General features: G+C 39.1%; 1 protein-coding gene across 50 annotated transcripts in view; it reads left to right on the top strand.

The window, feature by feature from the left end:
- Nucleotides 1–23,207, top strand: part of LOC101171409 (neuronal cell adhesion molecule) — a 76,466-nt gene that overhangs the window by 50,762 nt on the left and 2,497 nt on the right. For 3 of the 50 annotated variants that reach the window (XM_020703869.3, XM_078948488.1, XM_023955664.2), the window contains 28 exons: nucleotides 4,901–5,068; nucleotides 7,273–7,378; nucleotides 7,494–7,687; nucleotides 8,051–8,173; nucleotides 8,937–9,107; nucleotides 9,591–9,647; nucleotides 10,456–10,567; nucleotides 10,658–10,842; nucleotides 10,950–11,084; nucleotides 11,461–11,604; nucleotides 11,706–11,817; nucleotides 11,895–12,061; nucleotides 12,196–12,343; nucleotides 12,560–12,684; nucleotides 13,038–13,067; nucleotides 13,687–13,788; nucleotides 14,919–15,116; nucleotides 15,294–15,364; nucleotides 15,492–15,717; nucleotides 15,796–15,911; nucleotides 16,005–16,206; nucleotides 16,297–16,419; nucleotides 16,751–16,927; nucleotides 18,306–18,365; nucleotides 18,595–18,714; nucleotides 20,403–20,564; nucleotides 21,090–21,221; nucleotides 21,553–21,631. In XM_020703869.3, coding sequence (XP_020559528.1) covers nucleotides 4,993–5,068; nucleotides 7,273–7,378; nucleotides 7,494–7,687; nucleotides 8,051–8,173; nucleotides 8,937–9,107; nucleotides 9,591–9,647; nucleotides 10,456–10,567; nucleotides 10,658–10,842; nucleotides 10,950–11,084; nucleotides 11,461–11,604; nucleotides 11,706–11,817; nucleotides 11,895–12,061; nucleotides 12,196–12,343; nucleotides 12,560–12,684; nucleotides 13,038–13,067; nucleotides 13,687–13,788; nucleotides 14,919–15,116; nucleotides 15,294–15,364; nucleotides 15,492–15,717; nucleotides 15,796–15,911; nucleotides 16,005–16,206; nucleotides 16,297–16,419; nucleotides 16,751–16,927; nucleotides 18,306–18,365; nucleotides 18,595–18,714; nucleotides 20,403–20,564; nucleotides 21,090–21,221; nucleotides 21,553–21,631 — 3,653 coding nt within the window. In that variant the 5' untranslated portion in view covers nucleotides 4,901–4,992. Of the gene's footprint in view, nucleotides 1–4,900; nucleotides 6,755–7,272; nucleotides 7,379–7,493; nucleotides 7,688–8,050; nucleotides 8,174–8,936; nucleotides 9,108–9,590; nucleotides 9,648–10,455; nucleotides 10,568–10,657; nucleotides 10,843–10,949; nucleotides 11,085–11,460; nucleotides 11,605–11,705; nucleotides 11,818–11,894; nucleotides 12,062–12,195; nucleotides 12,344–12,559; nucleotides 12,685–13,037; nucleotides 13,068–13,686; nucleotides 13,789–14,918; nucleotides 15,117–15,293; nucleotides 15,365–15,491; nucleotides 15,718–15,795; nucleotides 15,912–16,004; nucleotides 16,207–16,296; nucleotides 16,420–16,750; nucleotides 16,928–18,305; nucleotides 18,366–18,594; nucleotides 18,715–20,402; nucleotides 20,565–21,089; nucleotides 21,222–21,552; nucleotides 22,830–23,207 lie in introns of those variants that run through there. The other 47 variants (XM_078948493.1, XM_078948494.1, XM_023955666.2 and 44 more) reach the window with 35 other exon arrangements.

Raw genomic sequence — 23,207 nt, 5'->3', positions numbered from 1 at the left:
GGCTAATGAAAAGAATACAAAGAGAGCGCACTCAGGGTCAACCCATTGAATTTTCATTGTTTGTAGCAGCTAATAAAAGGGTTGTACATGCCAGAGTCCCGGTTGAAAGATTTTTGTGTCAGTACAAACTCTGAATCAGCATGTTAACTGTTCAATCAAGCAAATAACATTTCATTTGATTTTTGTCAGCCTTGATAAGACTGAGTTATCCGCTTAGATTAATTCCAAATGAGCATTTTCCTCACCTGGTCACAGCTGAGATATTTTATTTTCAGCAGAATCCAGAACAGGATGCCAGCTGATGGATCCTCCACAGCAAAAACCTTTGAACTAGTCTTTGCTTTTATGGCAAAAAGGACTGTAGGCAGTTTTAATGCATTTATGGCTGGCAGCTATGAAAGAAAAGAATCGGTTTTTTATTCCTATCCATTTTCTAATTATCATCTTCCTGCATATGGAGCCATTTTTGTCATTATATCCCCCTATTCATCTGCATGTAGGAATCCCTGCTGCTCCATTAGGACCATAGCAGATCTCACAAAGCCCTGATTGCACAGAGCATCAATAGCACTGATTATGGGAGTTAATTAGGCTGCCTGGCTTGAGAGAAGGCTTGTTTCATCAGAAACGTCAAAGCGGTGCAGCACAGATGCTGTAAAGTAGAATCTGCCATCAGTGATGTTTGGTGTCAATTTATTTGATAGTGGCTCCCATAAAACACAAAATGTATTTTTTTTATCTGTTGCTGCTACTCATCTTGGATTTTCCTGTTGTCAGCCCTTCATTCACACTTTGGTCAGCTTTCATTATCAGTTCCGGATTCTCCGTCACCTCCGTCTACGCGCTCAGACGTGTCCTGACCCTCAGCCTTCAGAGAAGCGGCATGAATGTACACTATTCTCTGTGTGTGTCTGTGTGGACGTGTGTGAGCATGTGTGTTTGCTTGTGTACGCCGTGCACAAAACCAATTAGTTTTGGGACTGTGAAGTAGCTTGCTATGAGAAAATGACAATGGGGTAATTGAAGACGCTGGCTGAATGAGAGGCCAGGCGGCTCAATGCAGCTTCAGCAGAACAGTGTTTCCTTTTCAGGCGACAATAAAGCTCCTGTTAAGGTGTTTTAGAAAATGTAGACAGTCCTTTAGATTAATGCTTTTCTTCTTTTTGACAAATACGTAAGTTAGATTGTTTAGTGGAATTTAATGGGGTTAAGTTAGGCTGATAAATAATTGATTACCTGCATTTAGAGCTTGGATCAAAGCTCACATTGCAGGTTTTTTAAACGTTTTGTTGCAATCTTGCCTTCTGAATTTCAAGATCCTTAATCCAAAAGATTAGTCATTGCGTTGTTTGTTTGCCAAAATCTGCATCACATTACCATATAGATTCCTGCAAACACTTATACAGGGTGTAAATCACGTCTGGAGAAAACTGAGGTGCAAGCAAACTGCTGCAAACGTTCTCCATAAAATGACAAATACTGCAATAAGCTCCAGAGGAAAGCTGATCAAAGCATTTACAGTAGAGGGGGGGGGGGGGTGCTTGACCGTTATGATCCTTAATGCACTCTAAATGTACAGAAAATTCTTTGATTAGGAGAATCTATAGCAAATCCAATCTTCTAAAAGCAGACTGAACCAAACCAATGACAGACTTGTAGGGAAATATTTAACATTTGAAGACCCACTTCAATGGAAATATTTTTGAGTGTTCTTAAATATTTCCATTGAACTCCTGCTTCTCTGCAGAAACAATCTCCTAGAAATTAACGCAAGTTTTTGGATTTTGACTAACAACGGCTAATTAAAAGACTATTGGGGGCGCCTTCAGAATGCATCAAAAGATGATTGGATTGGGACTTGGAGATGTTGCTCTGCATGAATGAATAATACCAATGTCAACACACCGGACATGTAACTTTTTTGCATTTACTTATAGTTTATATAAGCTACCAACTCACATGGAAGGAAAAACACGTCAAAATAGATGCAAAAATAAAGATGGACGGATAGAAATATCACAAAACACCAAACCTTGATTTTTTTCCTGAAGGGGTTTGAAGTAATCAGTTAGTTGAGATAGAAATTCATCACTGTTGAGTTTTGAAAAGGGAGAAGATGGTATGGACTTTGGTTTCTTCACTTTCACCTGCAAGGAAAGCAGCTCAAACACCTGGATATTTTTGTTAGGGTGTAATGTTTCTTCATAAGAGCTCTTTTCCTGTTATCAGATGGCTGACAGCGCAGCACTGGCACTGTGCATATGTATATCTAGACCTCAGCAAGAAAGCTTTATTGACTTAGGCTTTCCTATCTCTGCAAAGCCAAGATGCATTACAGAGTTCAACAACAGAGGTAGAGACTTTGTGTCTCCTCAAAGAATTGTTCATTCAAATATGAACTGGCGTTCAGATTTTTTGTCAACACATAGTCATCTCTAGAAAACATCCATTCTGCTGTAAGTGCGAAGGGAAAAGCTCAAGTATGGGACTAATGTGATCAAATGGGGGGGGGGGGGGGGGGGTAAATTTGAACTTTCCTTCTAGTGGCTGCTTTGAGGTTTTTTTCTTTGCAGCTACAAATTCTCTTTTTTTTTTTTCTGCCGTCCTGCTCTGGGAGTCTGGCCTCTTATCAGCGCAGCTCGCAGGGATAATTATAGCACACATGCATGCTTTGCGCACACTTGCACACTCAAGTGAGTGCAGGCACACACTCTCTCGCTAAAACTGAGCTGCTACAGCTCATTAAATTGCAAAATGAATCCTGGATGGAACTTTGGCTGGATTCCAGATAGAAATCTTTAATGTTCGCTTGCTGTCACCATGGCTGATATTTTAACATCACCCATGATTGTTTTATTATTTCATGTAGAAATAAGAAAAAAGTGTGTGGATGCTTATGATGCTAAATTTTAAAAGAAAAGTTGCTTTTTACGCAAAATAATTGAGTCCAAAAAAGAATTTTGTTAAACAAATCTGAAGTTTTTATTGTACATGTACAAAAACCATAAAAACATGGCCAGTAACCTATTCAAGGTCTGCAGTTCTCCCTGCAGCTGCAAAAATAGGGTGCTGAAATTAACTCATGGATCTTTGCATGTCAAATCCCAGGCCAGACCTGCCTCTAGGTGTACACACTGCAGCGGGATTGGCTGCCCAAAGCAAACACCACAGAGCCTCCCAGGAGGAGAGGTGTAGTTGGAGCCAAGAGCAGCAGACATTAACTGTCATCTCTCATACCACAAGACTCCAGCTTTAGGGCCAGAACTCAGTCGTGACCTCGGGGCAACGCTAACGAATACATGAGCTCCCTATGGAGGGGAAGGCCCAAAACAGCTCTGACTGTCTGACTGTTTAGCCTCCAGTCCCAGACAACTTCCACCAGCCCATCTTCAGTCTTACCCACCTAATCCCAAAGTCAGAAAACATACGTTTCGTTCTATTGTGCAAGGCCTTGATGATATGCTTTTGTGATCTTGCAGCTAATTAGTCTGCCTAAACTCTAAATGAGACTGTTACAGTTCAATAATGGACAAGTAAGACGAGTAAGGCCTGGAGGGAAACATAAAAAGGTCTGACTTCTGTCTTGAAGTAAAAAAGACAAAAGAAACATTTAAAATGTGATTTTTTTCCCTCTTTATTCAACATCTGAAGTATACATATTGACCTAAATCAGAGGTGGATTTAACAGTTTGGGGGCCCAAGGTGAACCATAATATGGGGTCCTCTGCAGGGATTGTTTTAATCTTTTTTTTTACTCAACCTCAAACAAAAAGTCATTCAAATGACCTATGTTGTTTAGAGGGCCACAATCCAAATGTCTTGATTTGCATCTGAATGATAATGATGGATTTAACTGTCAAACAAATGTCTTCTGCATACAAAACTTTCTTATTTGAAGCAAAATCTTTACATTTAATGAATCAATTATTTTGTTAACCGCAACCTTTGTAGTACAGGGGAATGACACTTTTCTTGTCAAAGATTCTGTGCATCAGCAGTAAACTTGTAACGGGGTAGCAGAATATGGACCAAGTGAAAGAGGGAGAGACTTATGGTATTTCAGAGGTTTTATGTATTTTTATTGTCATGATAACCACTTGGAGAGAAAAAATATTCGAAACTTTTTTTATGTGTTAATCTTGGAGCCCTCAAAGTGTTCGGGGCCCCAAGCAGTTGCCTTATGTTAAATCCGCCCCTGACTTGAATCAGTTTACATGCTTTCCCATTCTTGCTGTGGTTGGTATGAACGTTTGGAGCAGCTTTTTGTGTTGAAAGTAATCGACTCTATTCATACAGACAAAGTTGTAACACGAGAAAATAAATTTTCACCGAATAAAATTAGATGAGTGGCCAGCTAACCTTTCATCAGTCCATTCAGACCAGCTAGTTCACTTTAACCAGCTGATCCTGCTGTGAGGCTCATCAGGAAGACGAGAACAGTTCAGGCATTGAGGAAACCCGATCAAAGACTGCTAGCTGAGTAAAACCTGACCTCTTTTTAGATCACTTGTCTTTGTCTGTCAGCCATTCAGACCTTCTGAGGAGAACATGTAATGGAATGTAAAGTGTGTCGCCTGATACCTAATAAAACTGACAGGGCAGCAGGGCCTAATGGCATTGTAAAAACAGCAGAATTGACGTGTTTAGTAGAATCAGCTGGCTTAGACCCTGTTGCTCATAATTGGAAAGAACTGGATCAGAGAGATAGCCTTGAGCAAGATGCAGCAAATGGCAACAGACATTGATCTGTGGCTGCAGCCTCTGATTCTGACTCTTTCATCCCCCTTTGACCCTTTGTTGAACACAGAACAGAACAACCTCTGCGTTATGATTGGCTGCTTGGATCTCTCTGCGTTTCGGTCTTGCTCAGTCTTTGTTATTTTCTCTTGCCTGTCTGCAGCCGTGGATGCGGCAGCATCCTCCCACGGCGTGACACAGAGGCAGGAGGACGTCAGCGGGTTCGGGCCAGAGAGCTTCATCACAGGCTTAACCATGAAGGGGAGGAGGATGGTGCCACTCCTGCTGTTGCTGGGACAACTTGTCGCTGCGCTGGAGGTCCCTCTAGACCGTAAGGCAACAGATCACACACAGCTTCTTCAATCAGAGCAGGGCCTTCTGAGGCAAGCAGTAAAAACATCATTTGATCCATTTATTTGTGAGTGCATTGCATTCGATTATGGTTTTTTTTGGGGGCTTTGGTTAGAGTAGATTCTAACAGAGCTAAAGGGAAGTACACAACTGTGTTTGATCTAACAAGAATTGAAAAAAGTAAAGAAAAAACATAAAGGGAGGAAGAAGGACCTCACTACAAAACCATTGATGCCTGTTGATGCAAATGTACATCAAACCACTTCTGCTCCAAACTTACTTCAATTTAACATCTACTTGAAAGCAAAAGATAATCAATTTTTGTTTTCATAGCTGGAAATAAAGTCAGGCATCAAGGAATGAACATTTGCCTAGCAGCTGCAAAGAGTCTCCGACTAAAGATTCTTCTGTTTCTGAATAAAAAAACGTTTTTTTTCTCTTTGCTCTTGTAAAGTTGACTGTAAATTTCCACAAACTGCATAAAGACTCCACATTTTCTACACAGAGCAAGCCTTTTTGAGTCACTGTTCTTCTAGCTTCTGTCCTAAAACATACACTTGCACTCTTCACCACACACTTACAAATGATTTGTTTCTGCATTTTTTTCCAACTCTGTCTGCTCTTTTCATTCCTTGTAGATTTACTGGCATGACTCTGCAATTCCTTCTGATGAGTGGTTGCGTAAATATTTACATAAGAACCAGGATAATTTTGTGCTGGAAATGTGATTTTTAAACAGCTTTGAATGGGTTTAACTGCCTTTTAACTAAGAAAAAAAAAGTTTTGTTCCTTTTTAGACTAGACGCTGACTTAAATTGTTACAACCGAGGAAAACAAAAAAATGATGATGCCATAGGTAACAGGGACACTGCAGATCCAACTAACATAAGGTAAATTTGGTTTGTTGAAAAAAAAAGTAGTAAGGAAATATTTTTTATTAATTCTTGTGAAAAAGAAAACAATCTTCGATTACAAGTTTTTTTTCTTTCGTGCTTTTCTCTGAAAGCGCCATTGAGTTTACAAAAATATTTATTTTTTATATTTTAGAAATTGACGAAAATGACTGAAATGATTTTTCCTAAACACAAGAAGATCAGGTATTAGTAGTAAAAAATTCTGAACCACACAGAACTAAAATAATAAGAAATAATCTTTTTTGTTTTTATAGAGCCAGTTTAAAACTGTTGCTCTTTATTTATTCCCAATAAGCTTCAACTTTATTTGGTCTACTTTTCTTGTTCCTCAAAAATGTATTTGTTATTTTTCTATATGGAAAAACAAAAAGAGCAAACAAATAATTTTTAACATAAGTAAAGAAATAAATCTATTGAATCCTCAGTAAGTGAGCATCCATGTTGTTTTTTCTTTTTCTTTATTGTCCCTGCTGATAAGTTGGCGAGTTGGTCAGGGACTATTTTGCCCTTCAACAGGATGAAGTGGACATAGAAAACAGAAAAATATCAAGAAAATATGAATTTCTTTGGATAGATGTTGGAAACTTTGAATGCAGAAGTGACCTTGTCCATACTTTCTTCACTGAGTTGAAAATCGAACCTAAAAAGGACTGAGAACTTGATGATCACTCACGCCTGTTTCCTCTCCACTGTCACATTTTTTTTTCTGGTTTGCCGATTGTTGGGGAAAAACCCTAAAGTTCAAGAAGGATGTAAGTTGCCAACAATAAAATATCCCCAGCAGGACTGTTTTTGGACTTTTTGTGTTTGTTGATTTTTTGTGTAGCTGGAGATTTTTTTACATTATTTTTTATATGAGTGAATCTGTGTGATTTGGAGTGGACTTTTCATTTTGCATGAGTTCTCTGTTTGCTGTTTCTGCTCCTTGTCTGCTCCTCTGTACTTGTAGGTGAAACTGCACACAGCACGAGTTCCTCCTACACGATTTGTTTTGTCGTAGTCCATTAGTTGCCTCCGCAGCTCTGACAGGAACACATTAGGCATCAGATAATGGCTGTAAAAGGAAATGCACCTGAGTGTCCTGCATGCCTTTCTGCTGTTGCACTTGCAAGAGCTTTTTATTGCATGTCAGCAAAACTGTTATGTGGGTTTGAGCCTCAGTGCTTTTGGTAATGACTGCTTGTGTGGTCAATACAGCTGCACAGGGATGTTTTGCTATTCAGGACATGAATAACACGCTCTTATTTTTTATTTTTTTGATTGCCTGTAGTGCCGCAGCCGCCGACAATAACTTCTCAGTCTCCCAAGGATCACATCATTGACCCACGAGAGAACATTGAAATTAAGTGTGAGGCAAAAGGGAATCCGGACCCCAGGTAGGGGGAAAAATTCACGTCTCGAAAAACAGTTTGTTAATAAAATGTATGTTTGTTCAATCCTGCCACTATTGATCAATGAAAAGGGAGTCACTCTGCTTTCCCCCCCCTTTAGTTTCTCTTGGACGAGAGACGGGGCCCACTTTAAGATCGAAGAGCACCCCAATGTGAACATGAGACCCAACTCTGGCACCCTGGAGGTGGACATTACCAAGAGAAGAGCTGAAAGCTTCGAGGGGGTCTACCAGTGCACAGCCGAGAACAAACACGGAAAGGCTGTTTCTGATAACATAGTTGTGCGTCAGTCCAGTAAGTGCATTCTCTCTGTTCCATTTCCAGTTTGATTTAGAACATGCACATTTCACCTCATATGAATTTCATCTGTTTTCTTTTTTTTTTTTACCTTTTAAGTCACTTTTTCCATCTTAAAAGCACTTCTAGAAGGTAACGCTGCATGCAGAACAGCATTTGTTTTACCTCACGGGATAGTCGAGTCAAATCTCCTGTTGTGTTTTTTTCCCTTAAGCTTTTTTAAATTCAGCTCAACATCTGCCTCCTGTTTGTCACATCAGATCTGTCATCATGTCTCAACAGTCCATTAGCATCCAGATTTTCATGTCAGGTTGAAGTGACTGGACACAAACGCTGATGTCAATGTAACTCTTCTGACAGGATCCCCCTTGTGGTCAAAGGAGAGACTGAAGCCGCGCGTGGTCCAGGAAGGCGTTTCCTTGGTGTTGCCGTGCGAGCCCCCCGCTGGCCTACCTCCTCCTTTGATATTCTGGATGGACAATAGTAAAACACGCAATTTAAATTACTTTTCCTTCGTATCTTCCTTATAAAGTATGGATCTAAGTGGTACCATTGAAGCAAAAAAAAAAAACAAAACATTTTAGACTCGTTAATGCATCAGAAGGGTCAATTCATGTTTTTTTTCTTTGTATAGTATAGTTTAATAAAAAATTTGAGATTTTTTTTTTACTCTTTTAAATATTGATAGAAAATTCTGTTTTTTTTGGAATTAAAGATGTGTTTTCAAAATCTATTGATGAAATTCACAAAAGATATTTGTGATAATGAGAAAATTAGATTTAGATTTAGATCGTATCAATTATGATATGTTGGGTGATTTGCTGAGTTTTAGTCACAACAAAGTTAGTCTAGGATGCACAAATGGTGACATGAGTTTTCAGGGAAAAAGAGCACCTTATTTACCCAATGTCTGAAATTTCATCCACACATTTCTAACAGGGTGTAACTTTATTATATATATCATTAATTATCAACAAATGTTGCACTCTTTCAATACAACAACTAGTCATTTAAAAACAAATAACAACAGATAAGTTATTCTCATCATAAAGTTTTGAAAATTAACCAAGCCCTTCTACTGCCCCTAGTGGAGCGATGATGAACTACAGAAAACATGAACAAGGTTCTATAAAAGGGGTTTTAAGGAAAGTTTGGATCATGCTAATGAGATAGGGGTCACAGAAATGCGTGTGTCATACATTATACGAATGATTATATAGGGTTAATAAATAACTGTTCATTTCAGACTTCCAAAAGCTGCCTCAGAGCACGCGAGTGTCCCAGTCCTTGAATGGGGACCTGTACTTTTCCAACGTGCGCAGAGAAGACTCCCGGAATGACTACATCTGCTATGCACGCTTCCCAGGCACTCAGACCATCCAGCAGAAGCAACCCATCACTGTCAAGGTCCTCAACCGTAAGTCTCCAGCAGAAGCAAACAGAGCCCATTTAAGGTGCAACGAACTTGTGCAAGACAGATGCACAGAGAGCGACAGTGTTCTGCAAGTAATGCGTGAGCGCGTGCACGGCGTTTGGAGCAGCGTGTGGGAGGAAAACAGCTTCCTATCTGGGATCCCATCCTCAGACGCCACGGGCTCGCCATCCTATTGAAAAGACATATTGTCAGAGCTCTCACGCTTCTCAACACTATCTGCTGAGCAGCCATTCACCGCCACTTCTCTGTGGCACTCTGTGTACACATTCTCCATCCCCCAACAAAGACCACTCTCATTTTCTGTGGCATTTTTATGGCTCACATGACGACAGCCAGCCTCTGATGGTTTCCTAATTTGTTGTCTTTTTTTTGTTGTCATTTTCAAGGTTTAAGTTATTTCTTTTCATTCAAAGTCTGTTATGATGTTCTCAACTTGTGCTGTGTGATTTTTCTGTTGTGTTCCAGTGGATTCAATCAATGACACAATGGCAGCTTTTTACAATGACACTGATTTATTTAGCGGTGAGTTTTGACACCGTCTATACGTTTAACCCCTTTGCTCCCGACCTGGAGCTCCGACCTCCAGCCTCCTACCTGCTAACATCCACCCTTCAACCCGACGTCCTTGGGCTTTCCAGGGGCTCACTCTGTTCTAATCAAATGGGACATTTGACACCCTCTAGTGGTTGATCCTAACATAGCACCCAGGCCTGAAGCTTACCCTCTCAATTACCCCCTTGACCCCCCCAACATGATTAACTTCCCTTTTTTCCCCCCCTTTGCTCTTTCCAGAACTCTTTTGACTATTAACCTCCTCTTGTTACTGTTTGGCATTACTGCTGTCCGGGGATCATTTCATTTGTACCAATCATTTAAAAAATCGATACAGCAATATTCTTTCAAACACATCTTCAGATTTGATTGCCAAATATTAATAGTTTAGCTCTTTTTTGGATATATTTTCACATCTTTTAACTCTTGTCGCAACTTGTTTTAGTTTTCTTCCAACCTTTCTTAATTTCTAAATTCTGAAAACATTCACACAGCTATTTTCTTAATATAGGACTGCAACAAAGCAATAACATATATATTCTTACGAATAACCTCCTAAAATACAGAGTATGAAGTGTTAGATAAGACCGTTTTTGAGTTGAGAAACAGCACTACTGTCCAGCAGATGTTTACTGTCATAACCGAGTTGTCCATAAAAGGCTTAGTGAATGTAAACAGCCTTGTTTGATGAAGATAAATCTTCCTTCAGGACTTATGTAGACTACATGGTGTCTGCTCTGCCTTTTTGACCTTTTTGATTGTTGACATGTGACCTCAGAGGCCCCAGCAGATGAGAGGATGCCTTCTTTTCTGATTCCAAAAGACCGCCACAGTTCCAAGGTGGTGTTGAGAGGACACAAACTGGACATGGAGTGCATCGCAGAAGGACGGTAAGTCCAAACATTTTTTGTGACTGGATTTCTTCAATTGCTCATTGCACGACAATGATTACTGTCGCTCTTTTCACCTTTTCTCTTTAGTCCCACCCCTGAGATCTCATGGACCAAAGATGGCAGTGTTCTCCCAGCAGGCCGCACATCCTTCTTGCAGTTCAACAAAACTCTGCAGATCGACGATGTGTCTGATTCAGAGGAAGGAGTTTACCGCTGCACTGCGACAAACAAATTTGGCTCTGTGCACCACACCTTCCACGTCACTGTCAAAGGTTTCCATTTTTTTATTTCAGTTTTTTTCTTGGAACTGATGCTCACAGTTCCTTACACAGCAGTGGGCTGACTTGATCAAATCTCCACCACTCTGTTCTTCTTACAGCTGCCCCTTATTGGATCAGCGGCCCCCCCAGTAACCTTGTTTTGTCTCCGGGAGAAAATGGCATGCTGACCTGCAGAGCCAGCGGCAAACCCAAACCTCTCATCAGATGGACCAAGAATGTCATGCCCATCGAGAGTAAGCACATCCTGCGCAATGCAAACACCATTAATTAGGATGATTAAGACCATTTTTTGGGATGCCGTATCCATCCTTTCAACTGATAAGTGCTTCGGTTTAATATTGCAGCTTCATATTTTCACCAGTCTTTTTGTTTTCATCAAGTCATAGCTTTAAGGTGACAATTCTACAATGATTACATATTTAAAATGCTTACTCTTATTTTTTCATATTATCTTATCAAACATGATTATTGGTACTTGCAGACTTTATTCCCATTTTCTTTAGTTTTGTCCTCTTCTTTTTTCTTATTTTCTTATTTAAGGGCTAATAATTTGTCCAAACATTATTCTACAAAGTTCTGATGTTGTCACTCAACTTGTTAACATTCCAGCAGGTTTAGAAGATGACACCATGAAGGTAGAGGATGACATGATCATCTTCCGGGATGTAAAGACCAGTAACAGTGCTGTGTACCAGTGTAACGTGTCCAATGAGTTTGGTTACCTCTTGGCCAATGCCTTTGTCAACGTGCTCTGTAAGTTGAAACAGAAGCTTGTATTTGACCCATTAGTTCGTGTGTGTGTGTGTTTGTCGGGGGCAATAAGCTGAAAATAAACCCCCACTGCTTCATTGTAGCCGAGCCTCCCAGAGTCCTGACACCTGTTAACAAAAAGTACGAGGTCATCCGAAACCACCGGGCGATGTTGGACTGCTCATTCTTTGGATCGCCCATCCCAAACATAACTTGGTGAGTACATGAACTTCGAACAGAGGAAAGTGTGTTTTCCACTTTTTTTTTTTTTACATGTCCTCTCTGTGCTTCAGGTTCAAAGATAGCAGGTCCAGCACTCTGGATGGAGACTCTTACGCCCTGCATGACAACGGCACCTTGGAAATACGGATATCTCGACCAAGAGACAGCGGGAAATACACTTGTGTTGCCAGGAATATCCTTGGGATTTTTGAAAATCATGTCTTCCTGGAGGTCAAAGGTGAGAGTATTGCTGTTGTTTAGGCTAGACTTCATGCCGCCCCCCCCAAAACATTTTAGATGTGGGGACGTGTAATGCGTTAGTGATTTGACTAAAGGAGGTTGCTAACAACTGTTTTTCCTCCTTGTCATCAGAACCCACCCATTTCCTGAAGCAGCCAGAGTACCAGGTGATCAAGAGGGGAAGATCTGTGACATTTGAGTGCAAGGTGAAACATGACTCATCGCTCACTGCCACCATGACCTGGCTCAAGGACGACGAGGAGCTTCCAGATGATGACCGGTCAGAACACTGACACGTCTGCGGACGTCTCATTTTTACTGTTGTTGTTTGATGGCATTCTTTTGAAAATGAATGTGAGCTGATAGGAAAATTGAATTGTAAGTTCACAAAGTATTTTATTTAATACCACCAGCAATAGTGTTTATTTTTTAAAGATAAAGTCTTGTAAGAGTGTTTTCCATCAGATCAAATTAGGTTTTTCTATCCTCAATGCAGATTTGTTGTGGGGGCTGAGAGTCTCACCATCACTAATGTGGTGGACAGTGATGCGGGGATGTACACATGCATCATGAACACCACTCTAGACCACGTCTCAGCCAGCGCAGAGCTCACTGTCGTAGGTAGGTAACACTGAAAAGGAGCTCAGTTTCAGTGTTTGAGTGTTTGTAGTAGTAGTAGTAGTTGTAGTAGTAGTAATAGTAGGAGAACTCTGTTTTTAGATCTACTCTGTGGAGTAGGTCTGTGCTCCACTTAACCCAGGAGATTGCCAGTCAGCCTTACCCAGGTTAACTGGAAGTGAGTATAACAGGGCAGACTCAGACAGCGGTCATGTCAGCTGCATGAATATTTGATGACTGCTTTCCGAAACAGTCAGGTAAATGTCTGCTTTCTTACGGCTGACTGACCACTGAACTCACTGTTTTACTCCTGCGCCTCCCCCTCTATCACGACCACTACCACCCACTTCTTCCAGACACCACGCCTGCCCCAGCTGTTGTCGACGGTAAACCTGCTGCCTGCGTGAGCACGCTGACGTGCTCTGCGAGCATGGCTCTGTGTTGGTGGTGAATCTGTCTGTTGAATGCAGCATGTCAAGGCTGATGATACTTTTGGTTCTGGGTTATTACAAGACAGTTTGTTGTTTTCTTTCTTATTTATTACATCAGTGTTTATTTTGTTTTTTACTTTTTTCTATGACCTTTGGGGATTTTGTGCTTATTTAGTAAAAAAATAAGTGGGTACATTTGACTTTAAGACTAAGAAAAATTATGAATTCAAAAATGTTTCATTTCTTTGAATGTTTTTAAATGATGCATTTAGATGTTTCATAAAAGTATTCCAAGATATGCAGAATCAGTTTTATGTTTTTCAAAATAAAAAAAATCATTCAGTGAGTCATTTTGTTTGCATGATGAAGCATCTGCATGAGTCGTTAAGTTAGAAGAGGTTTTTTTTTGGTTGAAGCTCACAACTTAAGATGTATTTGGCTGTCAGTGAAATTTCAAAGTGTTTTTGTCGTTTGCTTCATTTGGTCACAGCATGCTATGGCTTTATAAAAAGGAAGAGTACAAAAAAAAAAATCACTGATAAGATTTTTATATTTTTTCTGTTTTTTATCCCAGAGCGACCTGATCCTCCGACTGACCTGGAGCTGACAGACCAGACTAAGAGAAGCGTTGTCCTAACTTGGATCCCTGGCAATGAATACAACAGTCACATCAAGAGTATGTGTGTTAGGAGGAGTCTGTACATTTAACACCTCAATTGAATTTTTGCACTATTTTAAATTCAGCTAAGCTCTCAAAGCAACGTCTAATTAGTTTTGTTTTTATCAATCAACTTGAGTAAACTTTACTGGGAATCTTTATTCAAAAGTTTAAGTTTGTTTCTGCAATAATAAAATACCTTGTTATATAATCCTTTTTTTACATCAGCCATTATTTGTATAAGCTACGCTATATTGTCTGCAGTGACCTCTATAAAGTTAGCCCCATCAGTTGTTATAAAGAGCCTAATTTAAAAAATTCTTGAAATAGTGAAGATATTACATTAATTATGCACACATATAAATAGTTCTTGTTAAAATAATTTTTAAGTCCTCAGTGATGCATCATAAAAATTTTTTTTTAGAGAATTTTGAAGTAGTATTTTTTCCATGTAAACAAGAATAAATATACATTTCCTTATGTCATGTTTAAGAATGAATACATTTCTTGCTCTTTTGCAAGATAATTTTGAAAATCAAGTTAGATCCATTTATGATGGTTCATGTTTAATTTCATATATCTGATTTTAAAAAGTCCTATTTTGGATGGAATGTAATGTTTGGATTTTTGCTCTCACAAATTAAATATTTGTGTTTTTCAAATAAATTTATTCTATGTTTTTTTTAAAATAATTTAATACTTATATTCAAATTTTTAATGTTTTAAAGTCGGTTGGTATTCCAAAAAGTGCTTTTGTTGTCTTTATTTTTTTTACCTATAAATCCTTTATTTTGAATGTTTTTTTATACTGCAACTTCTGATACAAATGGTTAAAATGTAATTATCATGTAAATGAAATTTCAATTTGGCCAAAAATAGTAAATTTATGTATTTTTTTCTATACTGACAGTAAAACAAAAAACACCAAGTTTAAGATAATAAAACCCCATAATTTTTGTTGCCCAGAATTCTTGGCAACAGCTTTCATCTGAAACTATGAGTAATGAGTTTTTGAATGTTTTTTTAACCTCATAAAGGTTAAATATAAAAATAAATAAATGTACAAGTGACCAAAAATAAACTTCTATCATTATTCAAAATGTTGCTGTCTAATAAATGCAATAAAACTGTATTTTTTCTTTCATCAGATTTCCTGATCCAGTATGAAGATTCTCTGCACCATCGAGGTCACTGGCATAACCTTACACATGTTCCTGGAACCAAAACATCAGCTCATCTCAAACTATCACCCCACGTCCACTACACATTTCGAGTTCTAGCCCTCAATGATGTGGGTTGGAGCCAACCCAGCAACCCATCCCAAATGTACAAGACCGATCCTGCAGGTACAGAATTTGGAATTGGCTCACATGGGGTACATTTGGAGATTTAAATGAAGCAAAGTAAAGGGGTTGTGTGCAGCTGCACAACGTGGAAGTCACAGACAATCTCAATGTGGGCCACCATATGGTGGCTTTTCTTTTGAAAAAGCTGTGATTTCTTTTTAATGGTCTGTTTTTCAGCTCCAGACGAGAACCCTACAGGAGTTCAGGGATTGGGAACAGAACCTAACAATCTCATAATCTCTTGGAAGGTAGTCACATCTTAAATGTTTTGACCCCAATGCATTTAAAACACAAACAGAATGATAAATTGCTGCAAAGAAAACGTTTTGTGCTGAAAAATTAGGCAAATGTTATTTTTTTTCCCCCGTTTGGTAGCCTCTGACAAAGCTTCAATCCAACGGTCCTGGGCTTCACTACAAAGTAATGTACAGGGAGAAAAAGCCAGGCAGTGAGTGGATCACAACAAACGTGGCAAACAATTCCAGATTTGTGGTATCCGGTACATCCACGTTTGCTCCATATGAGCTCAAAGTTCAAGCTGTGAACAACTATGGCGAAGGCCCCGAGCCGGCAGTTGTCATTGGTTACTCTGGAGAAGATGGTGAGTTAGAATGACACTTTTGGTGCATTTTTTCCAAACTGCTATGAAACTTTGTGTTGCTTTTTTTGTGTCGTGCAGTGCCAAAGTCAGCTCCAACGGGGCTGCGGACAGTCGTTAGGAACAGTACCATGGCAGAGGTTGGCTGGAAAACTGTCTCCGATGATTCAATACGAGGATTTCTCAAAGGATACAAGGTGATCCGCAATTATACTGTTGAATGGGTGTATGCACATGTTTGCACGCTGCAAGTTTGGATTCAGCTGGTGCATACCAATTGCATCCTGCAGGTGCACTACTGGAGAGACCATGGCGTCCACAGACATCACCTCGACCATGTGGAGAAAATCCTCACCTTCAGCGGAAACCGCAGCCATGGCATCCTCCCTGGTCTACACCCCTTTAGCGATTACTCATTCTATGTGAAGGTTTTCAATGGGAGAGGAGAAGGACCCCCAAGCATAACCAAGCACTTTAGGACACCTGAGGGAGGTAAGAAGACCAACACTGTCTGATTTCCATCTCCTATTGCCTGACATCTGTGGGTGTAGACTTTAAAAAAAGATGTTTTTATTTCTCCAGTTCCTGGACCTCCTACTTCTCTGGTAGTTTCTAACCCAAACCTAGATTCCTTAACCCTTAAGTGGAGTCCTCCTTATGATCCTAATGGGCACATCACTGGCTACACCCTCAAATACCAGCCAGGTGAGATTTTCTTCACAACACAATACTTTAGATTTTTGTAACTCACACCGGTGACACTTTCTTCCATGTAGCGTGTAGTTTTTGTACGTCACTCTTTTCCATGTCTTTTACCGTAATCTAATAGTTTATTATGGCAAATACAACAGTACAAATTAACAGTTGGTCATTTCTATTTCCCTACACCTCTGTTATCTTCTCAACCCATTTTCCCCCTCATTTATGCCCCATCTACAACCCCCTCCTTTTCATCCAAATATTGAACTTACTTCATTGCTTTCCGATACCCCCTTTTCCTCTCCAATCCCACCATTCTTGTCATCCATCCTTGTAGTCAATAACTCCAATGAGCTGGGCGAGGAGGAGGTGCTGGCCCTGGCTGCCAATGAGACCTCAGTCACTTTGCCAAACCTCCAGTACAGCACACGCTACAGGTTTTATTTGAATGCAAAAACTAAAATTGGAGCAGGCCCAGCCATTACTCAGGAAGCGGTCATCATGGTGGATGAAGGTAAGTCAGATCAGATTCAACAACCCTTGGGATCAATATTTAATCCTGAATTCTAGTTTTAATTTTCATTCGGAAAAATCAACAACCATATAAAATGTTTGTCACAAAACACATCTATTTAATTTTTATGAGGAAGATACACAACAAAAAGAACATTTTAAATCAATTTTACTGAAGATTTGTCCACATTTTTTTAAAGATTTAAATATAAGAAATAAAAGTTTTTATTTTTTAATGTGCTTTAGAAAAAAGCTTTTATAACCTTTATTTAAAACATTTTACAAAGATTTTACAAAAGTCAACTTAAAGGCCTAAATGTTAATCTTAAGTCTTGAATGTGTCACCATAGCCCTTTTTTTAAATGCCAAAAGCTCTTCAGTCTCTGAGAAGCTGAAAGCTAAATCAAAAATAATAGTGGCTTGTGAAATCAAGCTTGAAAATAGAGAATGTGACAGTAACCTTGTTGGGAATATTTTTTGCATGCGTGACAGAACCTGCGATAAGTGACTCTATTTTCTCCTACATATTGAGGAGGATTTTGCCCTCATAGAATAGAACACATTAAAGCTTCACTTAGAACACATACTATGTCTCAGAAACCATCTGGATGATGGTGAAGCAAATTACCTCTTACCATAGATGATAGATGTTAGGGCACATATGCTTTTAAAATGCAATTTCTTTGCAGCTATGATGGTTTTCACTCTTTTTGGATGGAATGACTACACTTTTAAGTTTTTTTTTTCTGTAGCAATCAAGTGAAAAGTAATTTATGCCTTTCTATGTTCTTGCCTAACGATGTGAGATTTGCATGCAATCAATCTTGTCCGTGAACCCCCTGCCATTGAGGTTTTTTATAAGCTGTTTGTCGATCGCTTGGTTTTGGTTCAGCTCTTAGGCTTGACAGTCATTGTGTCCTTGGGGAAGCCCCCAATTGTAAAATACTGTGCAAGTCGCTTTTGACAAAATTGGCTACAAAATGCTTTGGAAATGTAACAGGGAACCCAGCAGATATGCAATCTTCGGCTTTATTGGCTGCGCTGCAGATCCAGTAACACCACTTACAGTTGACCATGCTGCATGTTGGCAGACTTGATGTTCTGTAGATAATTGCAACAAAATCTAGCGCAAGAACCAGGAGAAACTTCCAGACACCTATGTGGTTTGCCTAAGTAAAGAGAGAACATTGCAGTCCCACTTCAATCTATATGACATGTTTTCTTCCCTGCATGGCACGGATGTGCTTGGCATGTTAATTATGTGCAGCTTGGCATCTCATTACGCAGTGGCTTTTGAGCGTCTCCTGTGGAAAATGTCTGCATGTCTTCTTCATGTGTGTGTCTTGTGCCGTGTTTACCCCTCTGAATGTTGTTTGCAGGTCAGAGCCAAACATCTCATCCTAAAGTATGGTCTCGAACAGTTCATCCGCCACTCAAGGGTACAGACTGTGCTGTGATTTTAGTGCAATGCACGTCTTTAGACTCATTTTGTAATCAAGTTTCATAAGGTCTCCGTTTTTGTTGTGTTTTGAAGCTGCATTTGCTTGATAAATATTGGTCTAAGTGAATGTATCTAGGCAAATATCGAGACAAAGCTTTATTTCCTTTGATTAACAATCTTGTACGACTGCCTGCTCTTGATAGCTGTCTCTTCTCTCATGTGTACAGAGCGACCGGCGAGTCCTTTTGCAAACGTTAGCTCTTCGGTTGGAGATGATGGTGCCCTGATCAGTTGGGAGTACTGGGGCTCCGAGAAAAATGTTTATGTAGAGTACATAGCAAACAACAGTAAGCAAGCATCAGTATTTCTCTCAACTCTTCCATTAACCACCAAGAGTCCGATTCTTTGTTACTGGCATGTGCAGGTGAATAGAAATGTTGGCAACCATCAGGCTTTTACCAGCACAGATCCAGTTGTGTTAAAAACGGCTTCCTGTGATTGGATTGCTAATTGCTAAGTGCTGTTGGTATGGATTTTTCATTTCCAACATGAATGCAATTAAAGCAGAAAACCTGAGAGAAAAGCAGATCAAACATTCTTGTTATGCCAGATGAGTTTGACTCAAGTGCCTCCCACTGTTTTTATCCACCTGCAATAGGATGGAGGAGCTAATGTCGTATAACTCTTTCATCAACAGTTTAATGGATTAAATTGTGGTGAAAAAAAATCACGATACTCATTTAGAAAAAGTTACTATGAAAAACATCATCATTAGTCGCAGCACATTTCATGTTGAGCCCATTGTGAATGTATGGTGGCCCGAAAGCTCAAATATAAAGTGACAAAATCAAAGAAATCAAAAACTACATTATAACTTTTTCAGAGCATTTACACTGTGTGCTAAATATCCTTGCTTTAGCATTGCCAGGTCTTAATCTATATGCTTATAAGCTATATTTTATTTGTTTAGAAAAATATCTTGCTTCAGTTTGGACTGTAATTTTCCAGTTAATTAGGAGTTTGGCTAAGCTTAAAGGCAAAGAACACAGAAACAAAGAAAGGTGTTTTTAATGCTCTAATAGTCATCCAATTTCTAGATATTTAGAGTTGGTGGCTAAGCAAATGAAAATGAAAATGCAAATTTAAATGTAACCTACTTGCTTAGCAAATAAAATGTTCCCTCCCAGCCTACTAAAAGAAACTTCAGTAAGTCATTTTCTGCAGATTGTCACTATGCCCTGATTTGGACTTTGATTAAATTATCGGCCCAAAAGCTGGCCACGTAGCATTGCTGGCCATGATGACCCATAAATATGCACTCTGATGGAAATTTTGTTTTTGATTTTTAACATGTTCTTGTGGCCTTATCCTGATGATGGAGGACATATGGAAAGAAAATTAAGCTTAAAATTGTATTTCTGAGTATTTCTTTGTTCAAATCGTTGTGAATCTGGAGCAGATGAAAAACTGCCATTGGAAAAAGCTTGTAGTTGTAATATAGGACCTACAAAGACACAAGCTCCCTGCTATGCTGCTTCCATGCATCCACCTGTACAATTAGACATGTATTAGATCCATGTATGTCTTGGTTTTCCTCGCCCGATCTGGCATTGGACTCAAAACAGTATGCCTAGATAGAGGCGATATTTTTCACAATTTTTGTTGCACCGGTAAAGTTATGCTGGTGGTTGTGTGGGGCTGTAAGCCAGCATGAGAGTGTGTAAACAGATGGAAGATGGGAAGTGGAGACGGGCTTACTATGCACCAATAATTTAAAGACCACTGGCAATGCTATTAAAAATGCTTTGCTTTTTGAAAAGCTTTGGGGATTTTCATAGGATTTTTTGTAATGTAGTACTCTAAGCTTTTGGGGCCACCACAATAACTCATTCATAAACTCCATAATCAATCCCAATTGACTGTAGTAAACTTCCATACCAGTAGATGCTCCATCATGCCTCCATGACCTCCACGGCTTATTAGAAGCTGCGTTCACCCAAGTAAACATATCTCACTTCATAAACGTTTCCTACAGGTGAAAGTGAAGAGGAGTGGCAAAAAGAGCTTGTAAATGGCTCTCAGAATGTTAAGCTGAAGGGCTTAAAGGGCGGCCTGTCCTATAGGGTCCGTGTGGTGGCCTATGGTCACCACGACCAGCCGCTGCATTCGTCTGATGAGCTTGTGGTCACAGTTCCAGGTGAGGCAATCCCTGGAATGCAGCCTTCGTCCTTGCGTGGCCGTGTTGGCTAGTTTGTGGCGTTTTGTTGTCGTACATCATCAAGCATGAGTTCAATGGATGTATAGTGGTAGAGAGACATCATCTGAAAGTGCACATGAGTGGATGATATATTTTTTTTGCGAAATTCTAGGTTAGTAAATTGCAGAACCAGTTTACTAGTTTAGTAAATGTGTAGCGTGTATAATTTTACCCCCTGTATACGTATATGTTTGTGTGTAATTGTGATTGTCTGTGTGTCACTGTGTGTACCTATAAACTGTGTGGTCGATGCTGCTCAAGCCACTGCTAAGATTTCTAACTTCTCTAACATGAATGCTTCCTCTAACAAGGGCTAATGTAAAGTGAAATCTCTAATTATTAAAGATGAGAAAATCATGTAATCCAATCAGCACATGGTTGTAGATAGATGACCCCTTGTCAGGAGATGGACATGTGATGTGGGCGGGATTTGAGATGATTTGAGATTTGCCTTTTTTTGGACAGCGATGGTGAGCAGACAGGTGGACATCGCCACTCAGGGATGGTTCATAGGTCTCATGTGTGCCATTGCTCTGCTCATCCTGATCCTTCTCATCATCTGCTTCATTCAGAGAAACAAAGGAGGGAAGTACCCTGGTAAGCACAAACACCAGCATGCAAACATAATAAGCTGCAGTTCAGTGTTATTAGTTATCCCTAATGGCTGCCTAAAATGAATATTTTGACAGTTTCATCTTTCGGGGTGTAAATCAGGCCAAGCTTTGAACCATAATCATTGTGTTCTGTAATAAGAGCATTCTCTTTTCAGCATCTTTTAGACATTAGGACAAATATCAATCAAGTTTATGAGTGGATGTTTTCTTTTTGTCTCAGTATTGCTACAAAGATTACATTTTAAGAAAAACTGTTTTTTTATATTACTTTCCTGCTTGAGGGCCTTTGTCTAAATTGTTTTGTTTCTCATCAGTCAAAGAGAAGGAGGATGCCCACACAGACCCAGAGTTTCAGCCCATGAGAGACGATGACTGTCCCTTTGGGGAGTACAGGTGAGAGAAAGTGACCTGGTTTAGGGGCTCCCTATCTTTACTCATCGCCCTTCCTGGCCCTGTACCAAAATCTGGCCCAGATCTGACCCCCCTCTCTGGGCTGAAGCTCTCACTTCTCAGATGACCCGTTGATAATCCAGATTCACTCACAAGAAATGGAAGAATTGCTCCCGGTCTGGACTCCTATCTTCAAACATTTATTCGTTATCGTTTATTCTTGTTTTTGAGACATCTGGGGTTTTATGCGTGTCTAACGCTGTTATGTATGCTGTGCATGACTTTACAATTTATGGAAGAGGATTCTTCAGGTGAGGGGGTGTCTCAAATGGTTTGAAAGCTTAAGGAAGACTGTTATAACAAAAAGATTTGAATAAGCTGCCTTCATTCCAACCTAAATATTTGCATTAGTCCCATTCCAGCCAATAAGCTATTCATAAACAATATTTGTGAGGTCGAAAATATCAACACGTTGTCTAGTACAATGCTGCGTCACCTTGACTGGACTGCAAATCGCTTCCAACATCATTTAGATGTATTTGCCAGCATCCTCCCTCTGGGTTGCTATCATGTTGCACGCAGACAAATGAAGCACTTTAACTCTGTATTATTATCATTTTTTTAAACATTATTTTATAAGTCAAATTCTATAATGGTCTTGCTTTTGTATTTTATATTCCTTTTTGTATAACGTAGACGTAAATATGTTAAATGGATTTCAAGACATAAAAAAATCCATATATACAACGAGATACCTTTTATGCATGGATATCAAATCTCACACATTGTTGGCATTTTGATTTAAATAGAATCATGTTCATTGAAATTGTTGTTTACTAATAGATATGCAGGATGTGGATACATATGAATATAAAATGAAATTAAAGGCATGTTTGATGGAAGCAAAGTTGGATATAAAAGAGTTCATTTATGCTGTGAAATAAAAAAAAGTAGGCTAAATCTTACCTTTAATAAAAACTAATAAAAAGATCTGATTATTTGATTAACATTTGTCACTACAACTCAAGTAATGTTATGTGTCATATATACTGGTATGTTTGTATAATTTTCCTCTGAAAAGTTTGAAAGTGTTTCATGGGATTTAGTGTATATTTGTTTGAAAGTTAACAAAAATGTTGTAGTTTACCAACACTGTCTAAAAAAATAAGATTTTTCCCAATAAATCAGCTTTAAGTCAATCAATTTAAATGTCTGTTTAAAAAAGCACATTGCTAGTTTTTATGGGAAAAAGAAGAAAAAATCACTATATTTGTTGCAAACAAATAATTGGCAATAGATTTGATGTTAACACTGTAACAAAATCTGGAATTTTCTCAAAAAATGTTTTTAGGATGAGGGCTGACAGTTCACACAGAACATGAGGTGCATGGGTTTATTCAATCAAAATGCAGATTTCAATTCAGGGGCAATAGTTCAAAATTACTCTTTTAATTTTTTAAACTAAAAAAAAGTGTAAATTCTATCAACTTATTTATAATGAAGGAATATACATTTAATTGCCCCTGCTGAAACAACATGGTAGACCAATTGCAAGAGGAAGGTTGGAAATAATATAGTG

Source organism: Oryzias latipes, chromosome 6 (genome assembly GCF_053564925.1).
Source record: "Oryzias latipes strain Hd-rR chromosome 6, Olatipes_Hd-rR_3.1".
Classification (NCBI taxonomy): Eukaryota; Metazoa; Chordata; class Actinopteri; order Beloniformes; family Adrianichthyidae; genus Oryzias; species Oryzias latipes.
The sequence above is the reverse complement of the archived record's forward strand: the minus strand, read 5'-3'. Positions and strand labels throughout refer to the sequence as shown.